Here is a 25,778-nt window from a genome sequence, read left to right as displayed (position 1 = left end):
TAGTGCCTAAGAGTATTTTGCTTGCCTTTCTCAACAGCTTCTACTGAGGATGCAATTATTAATAGTGTACTTCATCAGGGTGTACCTCTTTTCATCTTGGGGAGGAAATGATAGTACTACTCTTGCATATGAATCCTAGTCTTATATATTTTTAGCTATGGCACCTTTCACAGAGTCATAGAGAAGTAAGGCTGGAAGGGATGCCAGAGGTCATCTAGTCCAGCCCCCTCCCTCAGGCAGGATCATCTCTATCCAAACCATCCCATGCAGCCATAATTTAAACTCTACATAAGAGTACCCTCAACCCTGACACAATGTAGACCTAACACTAGATCCAGCCACAGGTAAAGAAGGGGAACCACGGCAGCCAATGTCCTGCTGCTACAGAATGTTATTGGTATACACTCAAGAGGTCCTGGGTAGAGGGCCACAGCCTCCGCTACAGAAGAAGGCAAATCTTCCCACGGTCGATACCAACCTGACCATGGGGTAAAATTCCTTCCTGACCCCAAACGTGATGATCAGCCTGACCCTGAGCCTCTAGCTTGGCACCTCTGATTTTGTTCCTAGCAGGAGAATTGGCACACCCCAGCTGAAGTCCCCACCCTTAGCTGTAGCCAGCAGCCAGTGCCTCTGGGGAGGATTAAAAACACCCTGGCACATATAGCAGTAAAAAACAGAGGGGAGGGCAGGAGCAACCAGAAAAGCCCAGAAGCATGGGAAATACCCATGGTAGAAGATAGACGTAGGTATGCCTAGATCATCCCTGGCCAGTAGTTGTCCAACCTCTCCTTGAACACCTCCAGTGATAGAGAGTCCACAGTTTCCACAGACGGTCTATCCCACTACCTCATTGTTCTCACATTGAAAAAGTTTTTCTGGATATCCAACCTAAAATTACTTTGCTGCAACTTCAAGCCATTGGTCCTCCTCCTTCTCTCTGCAGCAAGAGGGGAAAGGTGCTTTCCCTCTTGTTTATGGCAACCCTCCAAGTATATGAAGACTGCTATCACGTCCCCTCTTAAGCACCTTTTCCTGAAGTTGTACATGCCTAGCTCCCTCAACCTATCCTCATGTGACTTGCCTTCCAAGCCTTTGATCATCTTTGTTGCCTGCCTCTTGACCCTCTCTAACTTCTCCATGTCCTTTTTAAATGGTGGAGCCCAGAACTGCACACACTACTCCAGATGAGGCCTAACCTGTGCTGAGCAGAGAAGCACTGTCACTTCCCGTGTCTTGCACCTGATGCTTTTATTGATGTAGCCCAAAATTGCATTGCTCTTTTGTGCAGTTGCATCATCAATATCTATGCAACATCTGATGGACTTTCAGAACTCACTTTTCTAGAGGCCAGTAATTAGCCACCAACAATCTTGGCTCTGCCTGTTGTCCAAACACACTGACGTATCAGCTCCTTGTTTTCCTTTTCACCATATTTGACTACTTTAAGGCTCATAGTGATTTCCAAAAGAGATCAAAAAGGGAGATAGGTGACTAGAAGCACCAATGGCAGAAGTCAAGACGAGAATCTGATCATCAACATAAGACAGTTGTTGGGCCTTGTGTTGAAGCACTTAGTGATTGTTGACTATCACTGTAGTCTTCATTAATCATAGGTGCTAGAAAAGCATCAGCATACCAGAACTTTCTGGGTCAGTTAATCAACTCAAACTACGTTCGTTTGGATGAACCCTGAAAAAAATAGAAAATTACACTCTCTCATGCAAAAATCTGAAAAGGCTTCCAACTGTGTTTGTCTTGTGTGAGAAGGAGATTAAAGGGCTGAGGACCTTGAATTCCTCCCTGAAGCACATCTGACCGGCTTCTCTGGTAGCTCACAGACCAGCAGTTCCTGTCACTGCAATCCCAGGCTCAGCTTCCCTTCCTTGTGAGAGAGTCTTTGCTCACCTCACAGAAAAAAAATGACAAACATTTGGTTAATTTATCCAACTTAATGAAAGCAGTGCCAGAGCAGAGTGGATAATTGTACTGCAGCCAGGCAATGCTGCATTTGGATGGGTAGATCTCACAAGCTCAGGTTCAGAAAGCTGTGATGGCTCTCTGGTACTGAAACCCATCCCTCTCTGATCAGTTTAAAATCAGATAGGAAGTTGATGCCAAAGATCTCCCGGATTGTTAGTTAGACCTTGTTTAAACTACTACTGTACTTGGCAATGGTAGACCTTAGATTTATGGTGCTGTGCCTGCTGTCACCCAGGTCAGAACCATTATAGTGACATAGACCTAAAACCAAGCATAATAATAATGCTACACCTTGCAGATATGCTGCTTCAGGTCCACGTGGCAGCTTGTACAAAGTCACCTGGGTCTGTACACATGTGCATGTCACTCCTAGGTCTGGTAAGTTTGTAGACACACTTTATAGCAGTCTACTGTAAAATACATGTTGAGGTCATGCTCAGGAAAACATCACTTGAGATTAACAGTTCTCTTAACTGTTCCTTCCAGGATTACGGTTACTGTGGAAGGGGTGGTGTGCCAATGTTAGCAGCACTTTAAGAGATAATAAAGTTGTAGTCTTAAATTGCAAGTTATGTCCTGGATGGACATAGATAATTTCTACTAGAGATAAGTGATTCTTTTAAAAAGATGGTGCCAACTGGGTTGTCTAGGAAGAAAAGACTTGAAACTCTGTGAATAAAAATGTATGAGCATCTTCTTGAAACGAAGTACAAAGGGTGAGGTCCTGGCTTTATTGAAGTCAGTGCATTATTGATTTCGGTGAGTTAAGGACGTGAACTCCCAGGGTCCTATGTGCCTTAGTTTGGAGTCTGTAGCAGACTTAAGTCTCTATATATGACTAAGCCACTAGCAGAAGACAGTTATAATGTATTAGACTGAATACCATATGCCAATGGTGGCTAAACCGTGGCTCACAAGCACGGTTCTTGTGGCTCTCCAGGGCTTCTTCGATGAAGCCCTACCAACTTCTCCTCAAGGTGGCTCTGGCGGACATTGGGCTTCTGCAGAGAACCTCCTCTCTTCCCCCCCCCCTCTCCCCCCCCACTCTGCAGCCATGCGGGATCACTCACCCCACTTCAGTGGAGGATTGGATGTGGCTCCCAGAGTGAGTAACTGGCCACCCGTGCCATGTGCCTAACACGTTGATTTTCCTTGGAATTTGTCAGGATCCTTTTTTTTTGGATCAGATGAACTCTTCTCTTTGATACTCACTGTATGTTTTAAAGATTTAAAAAACTTTGTACGTCAGGTGTCCTGGGGTGACTTCTCACCTCAACTTTTCCAGCTAACTTTCACAGCCTGAAGGCTTGGACTCCAGCGAGTTCTTTTCAGGTATTCTTCCTACCCCTTTTTCCCTCTGCAACAGCACTGTAAGTTGTCAATAGCTGCTCCCAAATCCACAGGGACAGTCTGTATGAAGTCAAAACAAGGTGTCAAATCAATAGTGTCAAGTGGCTTCTCTGTCTTCTGAAACTGCTGAGGTTCAGATTGTCTGAACTTTATAGGACCATAATATCCCCAAGCCAGACAGAGAAATTTAATGTTGTCTGGGAAGCTGAAATTAAAAGGAGAATTACAGAGTAAGTATGTGAAACACAAAATGCAGATTTATTTATTGATGCGTTTATGGGATTAATTTACCATTGCTTTGGTCCTGTTTTGTACTTGCATATCTTTGTTACTTCAGTGCAGATACGCTGGTATAAAACTGGAGTAACACATGGCAAATAAGGCTACTTGTTGGCTTTTGCACATTTTTATGTACTGAGGCAGCTGTATGAAATTAATATTTAAGTGCAACTTAGCACAAGGACTGCTGTAACTTGCATGATTACTGGCTGAATCCAGGTATCATAACAGCAGCTATAGTCTGCCAACCTTTGCTGGGGCAATTGTAAGTGCAGTGAAGGTTTTCTTTACAGTTGAGTATGCTGTACAGTACTGATTAATCTGTTCTCCCAAAGTGGTGTATAGCATAGTTGCCATTAATATCATGAGATGCCAGCATATACATCCATCACAAGCAGAACACACATTCGCTCTGTTTCCTTCATTTTCATTTTGAAACATATTCCAAAAAGTGTAGAATTCTTTTATGACTGTCCTATATTCTGTAACCTATCTGTTCTCTGAAGGTTTAAATCAAATAAAGATCCTTTGCACGTACATTTAGATAAGAACTTTTTTGCACCATATGGGACTTAAGTCTTTTGACAGAAAGCATAACTTGGAGCTGACTGCCTTCTCTGCTTTTTATGGGTAGGTTGAACAGATATGATGAAAAAAAATCAAATTAGATCCTTGCATTCAGTGGTGATCGTTTGTTTTTATAATCACACTTTTTTTTTTAGCAAACTGTTGTTTTCCAGATACGTGAAGCATATCAGCAGTGTTCTCCAGCTGTTAAAAGTAAGAATAAACAAAAAGAGCTTCTGCTACTTAGCTGAGTTTTCAGCAGAGAAGCAGACGGATTTTTTTTTTTTAATCTAAAGAGGTGAGGTGCTGCACTCTAATGACTCAATATTATTTCTTACTTCTGGAAAGCTTACAGCAGTAATACAGCTGTGTGTTAGAGTACCTCATTATGAAAGAGGTATTCCTGTGGATTCCTGAGTATTATATTTTGTGTGTAGCGTAGGTTTTAGATGTTGGTATCTTTGTTTATTCCGACATCCTGCATCATGCTCTGTACTGCAGAATCAGAGCAGTGTCAACATTTTGTGGCAGTAATGAAAAGATGTTTAGTATATGCGTAAGTGAGGATTTTTTCCCTCTCTTGAATGCTTTATCAGCGTTTGGGGGGACCGGATGGAGGGGAAGGGGTGCAGTGTCATCTTTGAAGTTGTTGACATTTGGGTATACTTAGGGCAGTGGTGCCCCTCTGCAGGCTACATAAGCAATGCCTGGCTGGCCAGACGCAGGGGAGGGAGTGGAGTTGGACACCGCCACCCATCAACCTGCGCTGCCACTGCTCCGCATGCGGCTGCCGCCACACCCCTGATCCATGTCTAGCCACCAGGGGTACACTTACTAAAAAAGTTTGAAAACCCCTGCCCTGCAGTGTAGGGCCTAGGACCTACTTTTATTTTCCCCAGTATGATTGACCCTATTCAGTGAGACTACATAAGTATATATTAAAGGTTTCATGAAGTCAGGAAGGGTTCATGAACTGCAGAACAAACTAGTTTCCCTTAATTGCCTGGAGAAATCACTGCATATTCATAGATGTTAGGGTCGGAAGGGACCTCAATAGATCACTGAGTCCGACCCCCTGCATAGGCAGGAAAGAGTGCTGGGTCTAGATGACCCCAGCTAGATGCTTATCTAACCTCCTCTTGAAGACCCCCAGGGTAGGGGAGAGCACCACCTCCCTTGGGAGCCCGTTCCAGACCTTGGCCACTCAAACTGTGAAGAAGTTCTTCCTAATGTCCAGTCTAAATCTGCTCTCTGCTAGCTTGTGGCCATTATTTCTTGTAACCCCCGGGGGCGCCTTGGTAAATAAAAACTCACCAATTCCCTTCTGTGCCCCCGTGATGAACTTATAGGCAGCCACAAGGTCGCCTCTCAACCTTCTCTTGTGGAGGCTGAAAAGGTCCAGTTTCTCTAGTCTCTCCTCGTAGGGCTTGGTCTGCTGCCCCTTAACCATACAAGTGGTCCTTCTCTGGACCCTCTCCAGGTTATCCACATCCCTCTTGAAGTACGGCGCCCAGAATTGCACGTTGTACTACAACTGCGGTCTGACCAGCGCCCGATAGAGGGGAAGTATCACCTCCTTGGATCTATTCGTCATGCATCTGCTGATGCACGATAAAGGGCCATTGGCTTTTCTGATGGCTTCGTCACACTGCTGACTCATGTTCATCTTGGAGTCCACTAGGACTCCAAGATCCCTTTCCACTTCCGTGCCACCCAGCAGGTCATTCCCTAGGCTGTAGGTATGCTGGACATTTTTCCTCCCTAGGTGCAGCACTTTGCATTTCTCCTTATTGAACTGCATTCTGTTGTTTTCTGCCCACTTGTCCAGCCTATCCAGGTCTGCCTGCAGCTGTTCCCTGCCCTCCGGCGTGTCCACCTCTCCCCATAGCTTTGTGTCATCCGCAAACTTGGACAGAGTACATTTCACTCCCTCGTCCAAGTCGCTGATGAAGACATTAAAGAGTATCGGTCCAAGGACCGAACCCTGCGGGACCCCACTGCCCACGCCCTTCCAGGTCGAAACCGACCCATCCACCACGACTCTCTGGGTGCGACCCTCTAGCCAATTCGCCACCCACCGGACTGTGTAGTCATTCAAGTCACAGCCTCTTAACTTGTTCACCAGTATGGGATGGGATACTGTATCAAAGGCCTTCCTGAAGTCTAAGTATACGACATCCACCCCTCCTCCTGTGTCCAGGTGTTTCGTAACCTGGTCATAAAAAGAGACTAGATTAGTCAGGCACGATCTGCCTGCTACGAACCCGTGCTGGTTTCCCCTCAGCATAATTTGTCCTGCTGGGCTCTCGCAAATGTGAGCCTTGATAATTTTTTCAAAGATTTTGCCCAGGATGGAGGTGAGACTGATTGGCCTATAGTTGCCCAGGTCCTCCTTCGTCCCCTTCTCGAAGATGGGGACCACATTGGCCCTTTTCCAGTCCTCCGGGACTTGGCCCATGCACCACGAGTGTTCAAATATTCCTGCCAGTGGTTCTGCAATGATGTCGGCCAGTGTATAATAGATACACTGACCTATTATAGATATAATAGCATCAAACAGCATTTTTCCTCCTCTTCCTCTGTGAGCTGTATTGGTACAGCAAACTTTTTTTTCCTTTATGAAGGGCTTGATACTCCAGTGACTTTTCCCTATGTGAAGACTACAGGCTTGTACTGTTGAGCAGATCCTGAACCGAGCTTGGTCCCTACATTCTGAACTCAACGTACTTTTTTTTTTTCCACTGTGTGCACTAAAGACCCTTTCTAAGGGGAAACACTGTGGGTTAAGTGCCTCAGTGATTCATCCTTAGCAATCCCTCACAGTCGAGGGTATTGTCTTCCCTGATTGTCTTATCTGTAAGTCTGAAGATGTCTGATGAAGCTGATCCAGGATCAACAGACTATGTTGGAACTCAGGCATGTGTTTCTGCATGGAGTGGGTAGCTCTGGATTCTTGAGTCGGTCCACGACACATGGTTTCTACTGATCCCTCTTTTCTGTCTTCTGTTGTCATTGTAACACTTCAAAGTACTGAGATCCTTGTGGCAAACTCTTCCTCCATTTGAGGCAGTCCTGGGCAGTAGTCTATGAGTTAATGTCAATATAATGTTTTTTCAAGTTACCTTTGAGGATGTTCTTGAAGCACTTTCCCCGCCCTTCTCTTGAGTGCACACTTCAACTGAGCTGGGAGAATAAAACTTGCTTCAGGAGTTGGACATTTTGGCTGGCCCAGCCAAGTTAATATTGGATGATCATTGCCTCAATGCTTGTGGGTTTCCTTGCCAGAGGATGCTAATGTTGGTGCATTTGTCTTCCCACTGGATTCAAAGGGTCTTCCACAGGCAGTATTGATGCTACTTCCCCAGTGACTTGAGGTGTATGTTGTCCATGTCTCAGCTCCATATAGTAAAGTGGGGATCACGACTTCTTAATAAACCATGAGTTTAGTGGCAGATTTGATGTCCCTGTCTTCAGACACCCATTTCCTCCACTTTTAAGGCAATGTTGGATTTCTTTGTCGGCCTTCTGTGAGAGATGGCTTCCAAGGCACGGGAAATACTCGCCATTCTCCAGAGTCTAACCATGAATCTGAATTACTGGAACTGGGGACTGCTTATTCAGAGCTTGTTAATGGAGCCTAGTCTTCTGCTTATTCAGAGCTTGTTAATGGAGACGCTGAATGCGTCATTAGTCTTCTGAATGTTAAATGTTAAGTGCCTCAGTGATTATTTTACCAGTTCAAAAACTAACAAAACCCAATAGAGCTTTCAAGAACAGCCCTGTGATAATGAACTAGTAGCATACACTGAGTAATCTTTTTCATATGGGAACCAATTTTTGTTTTAGTCTTCTGTGGGGGGGGGGGGGGGGGGAATTACTAATATACCTAAAAAAAAAGTGCCCAGTTCCATAACCTTTCTTTAAAGATGTGTGTATAAAGGGGAAGATGATTTCTTTAAAAAAACAAAACAAAAAACCTCCCCCCCCCCCCCCCAAAAAAAGAATGAACAAACAAACTACCTTTCCATTAGAAAAGAATCTCACTTATGGTTTCATTTCTGAGTGGTTTTTTTTTTTCTTCCCCATCCTTCATTTGTCTTGAATTTGTTTCTACCTTGATAATTCAATCTTACTACTGCCACTTATGACCTTTTGATTTTTAGAGGTGATGACTTGTCAGTTATTCAACAGCATGTAGTTCAGGCATAGACACAAACAGAAACTTGAGAGCAAAAGGCAGGTCTCTTGATGCATTGTGTAATCAAGAGCAAAAGATAATCAGGTAGTACAGAAAATAAGGAAGAAATTATTTAGCAGGCTGACAAAAGAGGCAAAGGTTTGTCATGAAATGTGGCCTGTTGCTACTCGCATTTTTTTTGACAGTACTAGCCTGGCCTGAGAAATCTCTGGACTGCTTGCTTTATAAATCCCTAGTTTTTACAAATATTTTGGGGAAAGGAAAATAAAGGTAAATTAACAAAGATGGTGATAGTTGTCATCTGTCCTTACAGTATTTGAACTAGTCTGAGGTTCGCAGAATTGCAGTCTAATAAAAACTTTCACTAGCTGTTTAAAAAATGGATCTTCTTAAATTTTCATTCTGCTTCTCTGAATGGATAATGTAATGCAAGAAACGAAAAGAGCAGAACATGAGCTTGTATTGTCCATTTCGGAAGGAACACAACTGGGAAGAAAATGATTTGAAAAGCAAGGTTGTGTGGAGAATGTATGTTTTGTGCAAAGCTCTGATAGACAAAGGAAATAAAAGGACTTTAATTTGATTTGTAGATAACTCTTATGCTTGGAATATTCAATCTAAGCAATGCAATTTGGCCTGATTTTTTGCAAGTGCTGTGCATGAACAGCAGTCACATGAAGTTACTGGGCATCTCTCGGTACCCAGCTCCCTTGAAAAGGCTGTTAGGTTACTGCTTTGTTTAATATTAGAATACAAATTGCTACATTTTGGACTCCTCCTTATCTGGCCATAAAAGATGATTTTAAGAATCCATTCATGAAGTTAAGAGTGAGTGAGAGCTTCATCAGCTTGTCTTGTAGGCAGAAGAGTGATACCTTTGTGGAAAAACTCTAGACAACCAAATGGATGACTAGAAAATCCTAGCTTCAAATCTAATATAACTCAAACTTTATACTTTTGAACATCCTGTCTTTCATTACTCATGTGCTTGGTTTCTAGCATATAGTCAGCCAGTATGTAGTTATGCTTCATAGGATAGCTTCAGTTTGAGAAATGTCTTCCTTTCTCTTCCTCCCCCGATGTCTTACATGGAAGTAAGCGTCAAGAATGTTTGCCCAGTTTTGAAATAGTATTGTCATATTTAATCGACTTTCCTTATGATGATGATTTGCCCATCAAAAAATTGTCAGCTAGATTTTTGGAAGATTGTACTTGGCTGTCAGGTAAAAAAGAAAAGAACAACCCATAATAACCTTTGTAATATTTTTGTATTCTTGTTACGTATTTGGCTTATTTTTTTCATGCTATTACCTCTCTAATTGAAACTCCCTCCCTCTTATGTGCTAAGATAACTTCTCCCTCTCTATTTCAGCTCACTCTTTAAAAGAATACTTCCTTCCCATGAAGTCTTGGTTGGGTAATCTTGCAATGGCATTTACACTTGTTTGAGGATTGAGCTTGGAACTTGGAGTTTGTTACTCTAGCCTCCTTGAGTTGGGAATCGCATCTCTCTCCACATTTGCACAATTGCAAATATGCTGGTGCTTTGTAAATATTTTTGAGAAATGTTAACAATTTCCAAGGTAATTGGACAGTTAAAAAATATAGAAGTAAAGTATTCAAATGAAAGAGTATTCAACATATGAACAAACAGAGGACCAATAGTCTTTGGTAGATTTTTATTTTGAAGAGAGACATAGGAGGGGAACCATGGTAGTCTTTTAAATTCTTCATAACTTCCATACTGAGAGTATTTCTTCCATCTGTATTTATGTAATATTTGATACCTAATGGGTTCTAGGTGGAATCAGAGGAGGAAAAAGTGTTTTGACACTCTGGACCAGCTCACAATTTATCCTTGGACTGAAGAAAAATTTGAAAAAAAAACCCTTAAGCGACAGTAAGAGGAGTAAAGAACTCTGAATTCATTTCTAAAGAGGCTAGTAAGGGGCCAAGAAGCTGTTTTTATCATGTTAACATTAGCTATGTTTTAATAGAAATCTGGCAGGGCTGTGGGTGGTGTGGGGGTGGGGGTGGGTGAAGGACACCAGCAGGGCTGTGGGGCTCGGGGGAGTGAGGGGCACCAGCAGGGCCGGGGGGGGGGGGGGGAGGGGAGCGTTGGTGGGGAGTGAGAGGCCTTTCATTTTCATCATGGATTTTGTAGTTTTTATCAGAGAATTTGTGATTTTTTTTTTTATTATTATTATTTATTTTAATCGGGGAAAACCAGGATCCTTGCTCATAATAATATTGGCATCAGCAACAGAGTACATTGCGAACAATGCAGCTGAGATTTAGGAGAGAAAATGCATCCAGTGCTTCTTGGGGAAACAGTCTATTCCTTCTGGTACAATACAGATATAATTCAGAGTAATTAGTTGCTACTATAATGCCCTCCATGTAAACAACTTGAGACCTTTAATGAGACAAAAGACTAGGCTTGCCACTTTTTCCTTGCAATGTCAAAAAACAATTTACTGACGGAAACACCTGCAGGCACTAATTGTAAAGCAGCAGATGAGCCGAGTGCCTTTGACAAAAAGGTTTTTCTTGATTCAGGTTCTCTGTGCAACTTAAGCCTGATTTAAGCCGGGGTCGTTTGACCCCAGTACTCTTTCCTGCCATGGCAGGGGGTCAGACTTGATGATCTGCTCAGGTCCCTTCCAACCCGACCTACTGTGAAACTCAGTTTCTGACTGTGGAGTCACTTAGGCCCTTCTAATATTATAAAAGCCTTAGTCTGTCCATCCATCCGTCCGTAACACTTTATTTGCACTCTGGTTATCTCGGCAGCCAATCAGAGTGCTCCGCACAAACAGAGACACGTAACGGGGCACCACCGTGACGGTGGGGACTGAGGGGCTGGCATGGGGGGGTGAGGTCAGTGGTGCTGGCCTTGCCCCCCCCCGGCCGCCCCCTGCTTCTTGGAGCCAGAGCAGCCTCCCTTCCCCCCCTCAACAGCCAGCAGGGAGGGGGAGGTGGTGGGGAAGAGAGGATGGAGGGAGGGGAGCAGAAATGGGGGGGCAGGTTACCAGTGGCAGTGCGGGGCTGTCTGCCACCCACTGGTGCCAGCCACTGCCGCATGCAAGCTCCCCTCCCCGCCCCAGTGCTGGGAGGCAGGAAGCGGGGGGGTGTACGGGCCCGCACCCAAACCAGTGGGGTGGAACCAGACCCAAAACAAAGCTGGGGGGGGGAAACGAGCCTGAGTCCAAAGTGGTGGGTGGGGAAGGGAGGGAGGGGAAGGGGGGGGAGCCAGACCCCAACCTGAGGGGGGGGAAGGGCGACACAGGCTTCTGTCCCTGAAACAACAATTGATAGGAACAACTTTCCATTCCTTTAAAATCTTAAAACTGGGAATTCACGTGACTGGCACTACATCAGTTTGAGGTGGAAACTGGTTAAATTCGCAGACTGAACAGCATATCTTTTTCTTCAGTTCTCCAGAGAAAAATGCTTGTATCAATCACTAAGGAACAAAAATGCCGAACTCCCGTTGGTTTCAAAGGGAGTGAAGTGCTTTAGTCTGCATCAGAGTTTATAGAACTGGATTGTAAAAGAATATGAAATTATTTAGAACTGTTGCTGCTTATCGATAACTGAAGGAAAAGCAAGTGACGATAATTGCACGTATTTATAACAATCTGAGTTATATGTAAGCTTGACATAAAAGCTGCAATAAACAATAGTCATAAAGCTAGTCATAATATTTCATAATTTAATTTCTCAATTTTAGGATTAATCTTAATATCCTGCACTAGAAAACAACAAGTGACACCACACTGCACCGCATAATTCTTTAAAGCTGCACTTTTATCTACGTTTGATTAATGTTTCTATTTTTAATTGCAGAATCATTCATGACATAAGAGATCTCCCAAGATATGTCCTAGCTGAAGTTTCTAGCATCCCTGGTCATTTATAAAGTGCTTTAGCTATCAGGATGGAACGTTAGATTTTTAGTATAATATAGAAGAAGCAACAAAAACACTTGGTGAAATCCTAGTTGTGTATGGCTGGGGACAGGGGGAAGTTGAAGGTAAATCTCAGTGATGGTGATCCCTGTACTGAGGCAGAGCACAAGAAGCTTTGAAGGGAGAAACTGAGGAGTTCTCTTTTGGCCCTCTTGATAGTGGCCAAAAGAAAACTCCCCATTGAGAAGACCCCACTGGAAATCAATCAGTCAAATTTGCAAGACTACTTGGTATGGCCTCTGAAGTTAATCTTTTTGTTGTAGTTCTTTTGTGTAAATTCCACTTGTTTTGCTTTTTAAAACATGCACTTTTGGGGCTCCCATGATTGACTGGAAGTGGATATTAATGCCAGTCTCCTATGCAGCACTCCCTGAATTTTTTTTGCGCTCGGGCTACTTTCTACCTGCATTGTTCTAAGTTCTTGGTTAAAGGAGCCTTAGTCACTAGCGTTTTGAATAATGTGCAAGCCATATTCAAGTGGCACACCCCAAGGTAAGAAAACAATATTATTGTAATCTCAAGCAATGATGGATTTATAATTTCATAGTCTAAAGACTGATTTAATATCCTTCTCTAGTATCAAAAAACATTTAACCAGAAAAAGAGGGAGTCCAATCAAACGGCTTTTAATATCTGAACGTCTCAGTTAATTCCCCTTCTGATATATTAATGATAGTCTGCAATAACCACCCTGCAGCTGAGTTTGATTTCAGAAGTATGAGATTTAGTTTATGTTTATGGAGTCTTTTTTAATAAAATACTCTGATCCATGAAGTTAACACTAGGCTTCAAATCAATAAAAACTGCCTGTGTATGTCCTTTCCTCTAAGGGACATAATTAACATGCCTGATAATTCACAGCAAAGCAATAATAAGCAGCAGGATGTTTTTCATGTTTTATTGTTCCACTGAAGGATTGCTTTCATTGACCTCCTCTTGTTCATTTTCCTGCCACTGGGGAGAGCAGTGTCACTCTGCTTTTACTCTCTAGTGCTCTGTAAAAACCAAAACATTGCTTATGTCTTCCAAAAAAGTATTGGACATAGACATGTCATGAAGCTATTGAATTTAGCATCTCTAATATATGTAGGTAACTATAACAAGCTGTCCTTTGCAAGCTATCCCTTATGTAAAGAGGAGGAAATGCAGATTCAGTTTTATTTAGTCCAACCCCCAGGAGATGAAACATTCCTATACATACCACTTGACTTGGCTGTACCTTTTGGCTACCTTGCTGCTTGACCATCTTATTCTTGAGGCATCCCTAGTAACTGTAAGAGTTTGCAGCCTGACTTAATAAAACCTGAAGATGTGAAAATTCCTATTTTTGGGGGGATATGAGTAGAATCTAAAAGACCTCTGCTGCTTTCCCTTTGTGGTTCTGGATGACCCAGTACAATTATGTGAACCATCCACCAAGGATAAGCGGACGGGGCAATCCACAGCGGTGGAATGTTCCACTTCTAAAATAAGGGCTGTAAGAGAAGGGTATTTTCATTTCATGTTTGTCCACATAGAAATGTTGGCATACAAATCAAAAAGAACAACGTTCTTTCTGCGTAAGGAAATAAGTACAATAAATATTTCCCTAATAGTTTTTAAATGTATGTAATGACTTTTAAGTCATTCATCCATGGAGTAGATAGAAGGTGCAGACAGAAGTGCCGCTCCCCACTGTAATTGAGAACGCTTTGCAGAAAGTGTTCTGAGTTACAGTGATCCCCTGGACCAAACAGAAGTTCGCTCTTGGTTCCAGTGGGGAAGGGGAATCTAGTTGCTGGCTGTGAGCCTGTAGCGGGTTTCCCCTACTAGTACCCCATCTCCCTGCAACTTGAGGCTGCAAAATTTTCAGAATGGGAGGAGGGAAAGGGAGCAGAGGGAGCTTGTTCTAGGGAAGTGTGTGTGGGTGGGGGGGGGAGGGGCACTCCAATACATCCACCCACCCTTCAGCAGGGACTGAAAATCCCCCAGACCAAACTCCCTGTGCTCCCTTTCCCCCCTCCCATTCTGAAAACAGTAATAGGCCGGCAGGCAGCGCAGAAGTTACAGAAGATGCTTTGTTTTGAAACATCTTTATCTGACCCCTCATGCAGTGAGGGTTCAGATTTTTACCCAATCAGCCATTTTTGAAGCTATCTGCAGCCATGTGCATATTTGGTCTCGGCTATAAACTGCTTTCTGTGGCCAGATGGGGCAAAAATTGTCACTTCTGTCTGAGCCCTTAATTTCATATTTTACTCTAATTTTTTTTCTCTTAAGAAAATTGTTTCAGTAATCCCCACTAATTATCCAGTAGCTGCACTCATTGCAATCTGGAGCTCTTGGGCTTCAGCTCAGCAAAGCAGTGAGCTTGAAGTCAGTATTTAGTTGCAAAAGTCATTGCTGGGGCTCACATTAATCCTTGCTTACTTTTCTTGAATGGAATCCTTAGTCATGTGCTTGAGCTACTCATTGTTGAGACTGCAATACATAGAACTTCATGCTTTTCTAAGGATTGAACTCTGTTTTACTTTCTGCTCATGAATGGTTTGTCCACTATTGTTGTTTATTTTAGAGAGCAGTTGAATCAGCCACGTCTTGGGTATGTTGGAATGCATGACTCTTGAAAGTGGGAGGGGAATGTTTTTTGCCTAACTAATAAGAGAAATGAGGAAGTCCAGTGTTTTTTGTTTTGCTGTTTCATAGCACTTACCCATGTGGAATAAACAAGAAGATACATGGCTTGAAGTTGGAATCAGATCCCAGAGCTTAGATTCTTTTTACAAAATATGCATAAGTATATCAAGTCATGCTGCTCTTTTGTATAAATAAGAAAAGAGAAAAAGCAGGAAGGGGGCGGGAGCCTCCATCTCTCTTCTTCATTCAAAACGTAGACTTGTCAAGGACAGAAATCTGTCAAGGACAGAAATCAGAAACAAATACATGTTGGGATTCCTTAGCTCCTTCACTAATATTTTGCATTTGTTTGTTTTATTGGATTCCAGAATTAAGTTGTTAGTAGGGAAGGCGTAGGATGGAGTCCTCATGTCTTTGACAGTCTCAACAAATTAGCACCTAAAAGACTGGGAAGTGAGTTGTATGGCTGGTGAAATGTCAGAAATTGAGTTGAATGGTAAATGAAGTCTGAAGTACATAAAGCCAATTAAAACTTTTTCCATTTGTCATGATGAAATAACAAATGGAAGGTAAGGGGGAGACTTTCAAATGCATTAATGGTGCCTAAATGACATGTAACCATTTTAAAGGCAGTGATTGTTAGGTGTCAAACTGTTTCTTAACCTTTAGAAACGTTGTCACCCATAATAAAGATTCTTGCTCATATAGAATATTTCAGGCAATTTATCTTTTAAAATCCAGAGACAGTAGGAATTTGCATTCAGATTGCATTTAGATCTTTCTTGGCAATGTGTGCTTGGTTGAGGGGTTTAAAACTTCTTTTGAAAAATTATTTTTAGTTTGGCTAAAGGCTTATGCGTGTATATTATAAATGCCTGTTTAGTAACTATTGTGTCAGGATACATCATTTTAAACTACTACTTTAGAATGTTGTAGTGCTTTTTAACATCTTTCCAGAAGTTTTAACTTGCTTTCTTCCATCTGCCACTTTAAATATATGCACTCAAATAACATCTCATATATTCAGGATGCAGTTCATTTAAGGAGTTGCCTGGGAACCTCAGCAGGGGGTCTCTGCAAAAACAAAGACTATATTATAGGAGCAAACTCTACAACATCTGCCTACTGGTGGGGGTTGTATATCTTCTTTTGCGGCATCTTGTATTGATTGCTCTTAGAGACCAGGACACTTGACAAGAAGCATCATATGTCCACTCTAATTAGGCCATTCTTGTACTCCTGTGTCCCTCTAAAGCAAAAACCACTTTTATGCTATTCAGTTTTCTGTTATTGTTTGTTTTTCAGCAGTCTGAACTTTCTGCTGAGGAACGGCCAGAAAGACTCGGAGCTGCCCAGCAGCATCGAAGGAAAGTGGCATCTCTGAACAAGCAGATTTTACAGAAAACTAAACTTCTGGAAGAGGTAGGCTTTATGTGGGTAACAAAGAGAAAACATTGATCAGTGTATTTGACCACAAAATTCTTGTCATTCCAAAAAGATTTAAAAGCTATTAAGTGCACCAGCCATTTGTTATGCTGCGTGTTAATTTTAGCATCTTTGAATGTCTTGCTTGTACATTTTTACAAAGACAATATGGGTATTTTTATTATTTAAATTGAGTAGCCACGTGATGTGGGGTATACAAGATACTTTCATATTTAAATTGCAAACCTCTAAGAGAGAGACTTTCTAACTTTTTTTCTTCCTTTCTTTCAATCCTTCCCATTGAAGGGCCAGGTTGAAATCGTGATATCCAGTACACTGGAGCAAAGTTGTGGAGGTTTTGCTAAAATGCCTAGCTTCACATGTAACTAGCTTTGGCCACCCGTCCTGTCCACATCAGAATAAGAGTGGGCCGCAAATTAGTCCTGTGAAATTGTGTAAATCAGGGCTATTGAACATGCAGCCTGCAGGCTGGATCTGGCCCATGGTGCTGCTCTGTCTGGCTCACCAAGCTACCAGCAAGCCACCAGAAGTTGGGCATGGCCTGTTGCAGTATCTAGGACACTTGGGCCCCAGTGGACATGGCGCCAAGGGAGCGAGCAAGGGCTGACACAGGACCCAGCTCTTTGACCATCACCTGCTGCTGTGTGCCCCATGACTCACACCCCATGATCAAATTAGAGCTTCCTCTGTGATACAGGACACGTAGTAGCAGCTTCAGCTGGAGCTGTTCTTTGTGCCTTGTGCTGAAGCCAGAGATGCTGGTGCTGCAAGCCCCAGGTTAGATTCAGCGTGCAAACAGCCCTGTGGTATAAATCTGGCCTGGTATGAAGGTAGGTTTGACCCTGCCCAAAATAAATATTAGGATATATCTAGAAGAGCTATATTTATTTTAATTGAGAGAGGCTTTTGAGTGAATAGTATTGTTCTGTTCTGTTTTGTAAAACAAAGGCCAGGAACAAGAATCATGGTTGTATTTATTTGAGCCTATTTTTGCATTTTCTGTATAAACAAAGAAAAATGCATGCTGAAAATATTCTAACTAATGCTTCTAATATTAAGTATGCTGTAACAGGGACCCAGACCCTGTTATGTGGGTGCAAGGGAAGGGAAGGAGAGGGAACTGTGGCCGGGAGCCTTTAAGAAGCCACAGCAGCTGGCTGTGTGGGGCCACATCTGCAGAGGAGCAGGCTGCCCAACCTGTGCTGAGCTGGGGAAAGCACTTGACCAAAAGGGAGCATGGCCTCTAGGCATATAAACCTAGGGTCTGAGCTGGAGCAGGCAGTCTGGCCTTGGATGGTGAAGCTCCTAAGGGAAATGCCTGCAGCAGATGGAGTAGTAGGCACCTGGCTTGTTCCCTTGAGCTGCCCAGAGGGAATTCAAGGGAGCTGATGGCCCTGTAGTGTGGTAATAATGACCCAGAGCTAGGTAGGTTCTTTTGGTATGAAGCAGGGACTTTTGCTTCTGTGGTGAATTAGGTGTGCATGAACAAATAATGCATACTGTAACACAAAAAAGCTCTTTACTTTATGGGCAGCCTACCCTTGAAATAGAAAACACAAAACAGATGAGAATTTGAGAAGGATTTTGGTACTAAGACGTGTGGCAGGCTTCATCAGGCTGTGCTATGCTGTGCTTTCATGTTATTTCTTCCTTTCACATTATATTTTTCTGTATTTCATCCTTTAAAGCATGTGTGACAGCTAAAAAGTGTGCCTGTGTGATAAAGGTGCTTGCTGAAGGCTCTATGAAGATTATACCAAGTGTTTTTCTGTATTTGTGTAGATTTTAAGCTATATGTTGTTGCTAAAAGTCTAATTAAAGTTTAAGATGTAGTGAGGCCTTGTATAAAGTAAAGCCTAGTAAATTTAGCAAAGCCTAGAAGTAGTAAGGCCCTGTGGCGCAGTTAAAATTACCTTATCAAAGGAATGCAAGGCTTGTACTGCTAATTGGTCAGTCTAAAGACAGTTGAAGTAAAAGGAATCTGAGTGGTTGTTTGGTATCAGTATCATTCAGAAGCTATAAATTAGCTAGAATATCTGGAAACCATTCAGAAGGAAGATACAGCTCTGTGAAAAGGATTAGTTAGTTGTTGCCTAGATTAGTGGGCCCATGGACCTCGAGGAGCCCAAGGACTGCATTCCAGGGTCCTTCCCGGTACCCTTTGGACAGTGCTGTTTGGGGACGCCTGACTTCGCTGAACTTTGTGGAAAGAGAAGCTTGCTGTGTATCAGGCATCAGAGGGGACTGCCGATAAGTTGCCAACGTGAATTGCTTTTGTCTGTTATTGTTCGTCTTGTTACTACGCGTAGTTGTGTTTTTGTTAAGTCAATAAATCTTTCTTACCTTTCTGCCCCCGACCACACTCTCAATCCCGAACCCTCCACAGGCGGCAGCTGAGACAGGATGACGTTTGCTTTCCTTAGCTGCTCGCAAAGTGTTTAGCACTATTTTGGGTTTGTTTTTTTTTAAATTAGAAGCTGAGATTCTCTTTCAGTCTCTTATTTACTTAAAGATCCATGGGCTATAAAAATCAATACCTCAGAAATACTGAAGTCTAGGGACATCTGTACCCTATGACAGCAGTCAGAAGCCTCCCAAGAACCTCTAGGGCTGCTGAGGATCACCATGCCACAGTATTCCAGCCATACTGTTTCCCTACTCCCATCTTGCTGCCTTCAGCAGTAGCTTGTACTGGCTAAACCAATTTGGGGCCACCTAAGAGCACTCCTTGCTGAGGTTCAGACATGGCAGCTTTGAAGCCTTGATCTGCAATCTAATATTATTCTTCCAATTTAATGCACTCACACAATTTGTTTTTTAATATTTAGATCTAAAATCTTTTTGAAGAATATTTGTGAACTGCAAAAATACCCTATACAGATCATTCAAAAAAAAAAAAAGCTTCAGCCTTCACTCTTTTTTGGTTGATGAGTAGGAATGAAAACATAGGATAAACAATATCATTCATGTTTGGAAACGATAATGCATATGTGGCTGGTGATGTCATGCATGGTCTTGCAAGCAGAAGAAAGACTGGTTTTACTTTTTTTCCTCTTGTGGTTGCTGCCCTTTAAAAAAAATGCATTTAAATGATAAACACGTCTGTTACCTGTTCCTGTATCAGTAAATGTTCATGTGATATTCAGAAAATTCTTGTTGCTACGTGCGACTTGCTGCCTCTACAGAACTGCAAAATGTATGCAATTGTTAAAGCAATATTATAAAATATTGTAGGCTGAGTGCCTTGACCTCCTTTCCATCTTGAGCCCTTTTCCTAGATGCAGTCAGTTCCCTTGGTATCTTTGCAAGTTCTTCACATGACAAGAAGGAAGAGAAAAAACGGTTAGAAAAGAAAATGAAATTGTAGAACCAAAAAAAAAGAGTGAGAAAATAACAGAGCCAGGCTAGTCCTTGAACCTGCTTTTAACTCACAGGCTAAGTACAGACAGCCAAAGGGCATTTTTACACATGCAAGTGCCGCAGCGCTGGGCACTTTGAAAAGCAGGGAAATGCACATCAGCCCTGAAAAAATGGTGGCATTGTGCTTTTGAACTAAAACACATCAAAGGTACTTTATTTCAAAAGCTCACTGCCATCACTTTCTGACATGCATTTCTTCACTTGCACAACGTGCATTTCTTCACTTACACAACTGTACGTGGTACAGCACAGTTTGCCTCAGCTCGCAGCAGATCTTCGGCGTGTCACAGGACAAAAAACTATGTATATAAATGCCCCAAAAGCCCAAGACTGAAGTGTTTCAATCTTTGCAGGTTAGTCTAAGCTTCATAGGTTAAACCAGTAACTAAGTGAACAGGCATTCTTTTTTGATTCTGGAAATACAGCCACATATCAGCACTGGCCCAGGCTAGAAACCCACGAGCATTAGAGCACATCTCCTTGCTCAGTTGGAGCAGACGGCTTGTGCCAAGGCTAGTCCCCCCCACCCTGCAAGGAGGAGGTTGTGGGGGAAGTGTGAAGAAGCCTGGGATGCTGGAGCACTGTGAGTTGACTTGAATTTGGAGGGGATCTGAGACAAGTTCAATAAACTGATTTAACCTAAGTCAGTAAAGTCTGATGCTACATCCATCCAGGTTTATCTTAAACCAGTTTTGGCCATTTTGAAAGTGGTTTATGTGCACTGAATTTCTGTTGTGTTACAGTTTTGAACCAGTTTCTGATCACCTATTCTGGTTTCTGTGTAATTTCTGTCCCTAGCCACAAAGATGAAAACTTCTACTGAAAAATTACAGTGAATTTAAAAAAAGGCCTTCAGTGTCAATTATGGTCTTTCTAAAAGCTGAAGTTTGTTTTTAGTTTGTTAATATGGTGGTATGGAGGTGCAATTCCATTATGCCACTCTGCACTACTTAATATGGTAGTCCCATGATTACATTTTTTGTAAGTCATGGCAGGCTTATTGACAGTCTCTTTTGTGAGGTTTTCCCTTAGAAGTCAATTATAACTGTTCTTTTAACTTTCCAATAAAGCTTTTTTCTGGTTGAAATTTCTCATTAACTCTGGCCAAAGGAGATCTTTGTTTTTACTTTGGAGACTAAAAGGGGAGAATTTTGAAGATAATTAGTCAAAAAATGAAAAACTAAGGGCTGTCACTCAGAAAACACTTTGAAGTTAGGCCCCAGTAGTGCAGTAAACACTGTCCAGAGATTAAAATGGTAGGGCTAAAAATCTTTAAACTAGTGTGACGTTCACCCTGAGTGAGACATTGCTTAGAGGATTAAAAGTTGAGTGCAAATTTTTGGCGTCATTAGAACTCTGTTCCTGAATCTTTGGGATCTCCATCCAGGACTTTGTTAATTATTGTAAATTCTGTCTACAGCTTTGCAAAAATTAGGAGCTGATGAGCGAATGGAATTTTTAGAGCCAGAGCTTTACTTTATGAACAGCAAACTAAGATATCATGAAAAGAACAAAAAACTCTTAATATATATTAATAATAAACTGAAGGAAACTCATGATACTTCCATTGGGCTCATCTACACGTTCATTAAGGCACTGCAGTTACTGCATGTTAAGTTTAGTACTCACTTAATGAAGTACTAACTAAATATGCAGTTACTGTGCATTAGCACCAGTGCATGGCTTTTTGGTGATGCTTACTGCGCAGTAGCCTAATAACACTGCACAGTAGCATATTAGCATGGGTTTTGATCGGCACGCTACTGCGCAGTACGTGTCTCGTGTAGACAAACTCATTGTATACTTTTTCTTGACTTGTGTTCTGTTTCTGTGTGTAAATTATGTCTGCACTTGCCGCATTAGTGAGCTGGAAAAGAATCTTCTCTTATCTGTGAGGCACAGCACATCTCTTGTGGCTCAGTGTGGTTACAAAAACAGCAGGTGGTCTTTTTCTAACAGACTTTATTTTAGACTATTATCGCTTTACAACTAGTAGAAATGTTTCATCCTCTTCGACACTGTTCTCTGGAAAAAAAAAAAAAAAAAAGTGATCAGAACAATATACGTATGATACAATTTCTCTGTTATTTACCAAATGGTCTAGATGAGTAGAAGATGTTTCGTTAGCACGATCATCATTCTTCTCTAGCTATGAAACTCGGTTTAATATAACGGGATTAATTTTCAGTAACCTTTCTTGGAGTTCTATATAACGTACACACTCCATCCATCAGCTACCAGTCCGTTGATGTCTATTTTGTAAAAGCTGATGTTCGTTCTGAAGCTTAAAACATCCAAAAAAATATTCAGTAAATGCCTGATCCTATTACTGGAATTGTTTTGCCAGAACTCTTGTAACAGGATGCAGACAAAGCAGCTGACCGAGAAAGACTGATTTTGATTTGCTTTCTTACTGTGTAGAAGATGGTCATTGTGAACCTGAACATAATAAATAACTCAATAGCTCAGATATCATCATTTCCATTACAGCTGTAATTAATGCAAATGGGGAATCAACCTCTTCTTTTTCTCTTTGATAACAGTTACAGGCAACAAATGCTGATCTTCAGGCAAGATGTAGTGAAGCAAAGAAGATGCTATCTGAGGTAATCGTTCTTTATTTCTCCTCTGCAAAAATAACATTTCATCTGCTTTCCTCTTCGGGGAAACCATGTTTTGAATGAGGAAGGAAGACAAGATCAGACTTAGGATGTGTATATGATGGTAGTATTAATAACAGCAAGACTGTTGCTACTTGTCTCCTCATTCCTCTCCTGAAGTTAACATGTAGTATTAGACAGAAACAAGTCACTTCTTTGAAAATGCATTGACCAGAGGGAGTTGTACTTCAGCAAAATGTATACAGTGGGGTTTTCAAAAGCATTCAGCATTAACCTAACTCTAGTCCCATTAAAGCCAATGGGAATCTTATGATTTACTTCCTAGTGTTGAAAATTTGACCTGAGTGATCTGATAGCCTGTCGGATTTTGTTTATTTCTGATTGTACTTGGGACAGTAATATGAGCATTTTTGGTGGACCGTGGAAAGAGAGGTACGTTGGGAACTGGACACGGGCCTCACAGTAGTAAAACATACTCTATTCAGATTTTTAATGCTGCTATGTTGACGTTCTGCATGTTTCAGATGAAACAGTGGAACCCACTGAATGCTTACCTATCCAGATGAGACTGCCTGAGAAATTAGATTCTTCTGGGAATATACAGAACCTTTCACATCTAAGCTATTCTTCCAGTTTAGACCTTGGTTACTTGAAGCCAAAGGTTTTTTTCCATCCAATGACAGCTTCAAGTGCAGTTCAGGTCTGGAGTGCATTCCAGATAGATACGTGTTTGGAATGGTCACATGGATACTTGTCTCAGCTCTAATGCTAACAATTAACAATGTAAAAATTACCTGTTGCTTTCTACAGAGAGGATCCTTAGGCAAACTTAAAGGCTTCTCATTCCATTACCCTGTCATACCCCCTCCCTGGAGCAGGAAGGTATGCAAGAGAGTAGTACTGCATACTCTTACATGCCTGCACTTAATTTGCAGGTATCCCGCATAAGGGTGTGAGACATTAATTCTCTGTGTACATATGTAGTCTGAACCACAGCCTTACCATTAAAAAGTTCATTTACAGAAGATGAATGAGTGCGGAAGAAGCTGTGCATCATAGACTTCATAGACATTAGGGCTGGAAGGGACCTCGGAAGATCATCGAGTCTAGCCCCCTGCCCCAAGGGCAGGAAGTGAGCTGGGGTCATAGGATCCCAGCAAGATAAGCATCCAGTTTGCTCTTGAAGGTGTTCAATGTGGGCGCTTGAACCACCTCCAGTGGCAGACTGTTGCAGACCTTGGGGGCTCGGACAGTAAAGAAATTCTTCCTTATGTCCAGCCTGAAACGGTCTTGTAGTAGTTTATGACCGTTCGACCTAGTCGTCATCCCTTGGGGCGCTCTGGTGATTCAAGGACTTGTATTTCAGAAAACAAACTAAAAGGGAGGAAAAAAAATTACTTTAATCACATGGTAACCCCATTCCAGAGATTTTCTTTACAACTTCCAAGTGATCTTAGCTTTAGATTTGATTTTCCCCCACTCATGATGTGTTGAACTCTTAGTTTGTTCCAGAACAAAATGTTGGTCGGTTGGTTTTTGTTTTGTTTGTTTTTAGTTTTTCTTTTTTGGCTAAAAACTAAATCATAAAGATCTGAAAAAAATGGAAGTCATGACAATATCTACCTGAATGTAGGCAGGAATAGTTAGTACAAACTTGTGCCATATATAATTCATCTGACCATCTTGCTGTGGAAGAGGGATGTTAAATATTGATTTGGGAAGGCCTTACAGAGGGCAAGTGCAATGGTCTTTAATGTAGTCATGTTTGCAGACCCATAAATAAAGAAACACTGCAAACCCTAGAAAAAATTCTTGGTTCTTAATGACAGTCAGGAAGTGGATCCATTAGGGGGATTTGCTAATGTATTTATTCAAGGTAAGCTTATCTCTCATAGGTTTTATAATTCTGGGAGATGGAATGGTTTGTGTGTGTGTGTGTGTGTGTGTGTGAGGATATTTATATGATTTATTAATTATAACCCTTAGGTTAAGAGTTACAGTGAAAAACTGGACAAGGAGCTGGCGGCCTTAGAAATAGAGGAATCCAAAGCAGATTCTAGGTTTGTCGTCTTCTGTATATTGTGAACACTGGTAATGGGTGGCTTTAACAATATAGCATTGAATGCTTAATTTTTTCTCGGTCTGTATAAATAATCAAAAGCTTCTGCACAGAGTCTGTTTTCAGTTGACTTGTACAACCAGTTAATTACATTAAAAGAAAACATTCAGCTTTTGAAAACATTGGCTTATACATATGCTAATATTTTGCAGGATCTGTATCAATGGATGAATAGATACTTTTCAAAACATATGCTAGTATGTGTACATGTATATAGAGATCTCGATATAGATCCTGCAAAATATTAGCACAGGTCACTGAAAATAGCCAACATTAAAATGTCAGACAGATCTCATCATCTCAGATGAAGAGTATATAGGTCCCTAATGAACCAGCAAAGTAATTATCAATGATTGCCCTTCCAGTTGTTTGGCTTTGTGATCTTGTGATGAAGCTGGTTTATTTAGTCTTTAACACTGAACTTTCTTTAAAATGAATCGGCCTCATACTATTTTTTCCTCAGCAACGGACCAAAATTCCAAAAGTCCAATAAGGAAGTTGTGTATTGTAAAGAGGGGAATAGAACAGAGGTTTTATAAAGGTACAAGAGAGAGTTAGGGATGAAGCTTCTATTGAACACTGATAGAAGTTAGGTCACTAACTCCCACTTATGGGAGGGCTTTATGAGCCCTCCCTCAGTGAGATCACAATCTACATGAAAATGAAACTGTCCTTTTATGTAGAAGTTCAGTGGAATATATTTGACCTGGAGGGCCCCGGGACCCATTTGACAAGAGGGGCTGTTTAAAGCCTTAAACTTGCAAAATAAATTAAATAATATTTGAGGTGAGAATAGCTCCCAAGATTTTGTTGGTGATAGAGAACTGCAGGGAAGCACCCTCAGAGTACTTGCTTTCTCTGCAGTACCAGCTTTTTTTATTTTGCATCATGCAGCTGTAAGTATGTCTGTAACTTAGTTTATCTCCAGTACAAGGAAGCTTTTTAATTTTGTTCTAAAAAACATGTGTATTAAATTTAGGAACTAAAACAATTTAATATTATTTTCTGGGTTCTTCTAATTTAGTACATTACAGAACCTCCGAGCATTGGTGGCTATGAATGAAAATCTCAAAAGCCAAGAGCAAGAGTTCAAAGCACATTGTAGGGTAAGTATATATGTGTTTTATATGAAAAGTGAGAAAACCATGGTCCATAGTAGGCAGCCCATCTCCACCTGCTCCAGCTGTAGTTGGTTTGTTAGCATATGG

The 25,778-nt window shown here is 41.6% G+C and overlaps 1 protein-coding gene across 2 annotated transcripts in view; it reads left to right on the top strand.

Annotated features, from left to right (window-relative positions):
- CCDC93 (coiled-coil domain containing 93) overlaps nt 1-25,778 on the top strand; it is an 89,743-nt gene that overhangs the window by 41,598 nt on the left and 22,367 nt on the right. For both annotated transcript variants that reach the window (XM_014599580.3, XM_006259110.4), the window contains exons 12-15: nt 16,270-16,386; nt 22,374-22,436; nt 24,438-24,511; nt 25,595-25,676. In XM_014599580.3, the coding sequence (XP_014455066.1) occupies nt 16,270-16,386; nt 22,374-22,436; nt 24,438-24,511; nt 25,595-25,676 (336 nt within the window). The remainder of the gene's footprint in view (nt 1-16,269; nt 16,387-22,373; nt 22,437-24,437; nt 24,512-25,594; nt 25,677-25,778) is intronic.

The sequence above is a fragment of the Alligator mississippiensis genome, chromosome 4 (genome assembly GCF_030867095.1).
Source record: "Alligator mississippiensis isolate rAllMis1 chromosome 4, rAllMis1, whole genome shotgun sequence".
Taxonomy (NCBI): domain Eukaryota; kingdom Metazoa; phylum Chordata; order Crocodylia; family Alligatoridae; genus Alligator; species Alligator mississippiensis.
The sequence above is the reverse complement of the archived record's forward strand: the minus strand, read 5'-3'. Positions and strand labels throughout refer to the sequence as shown.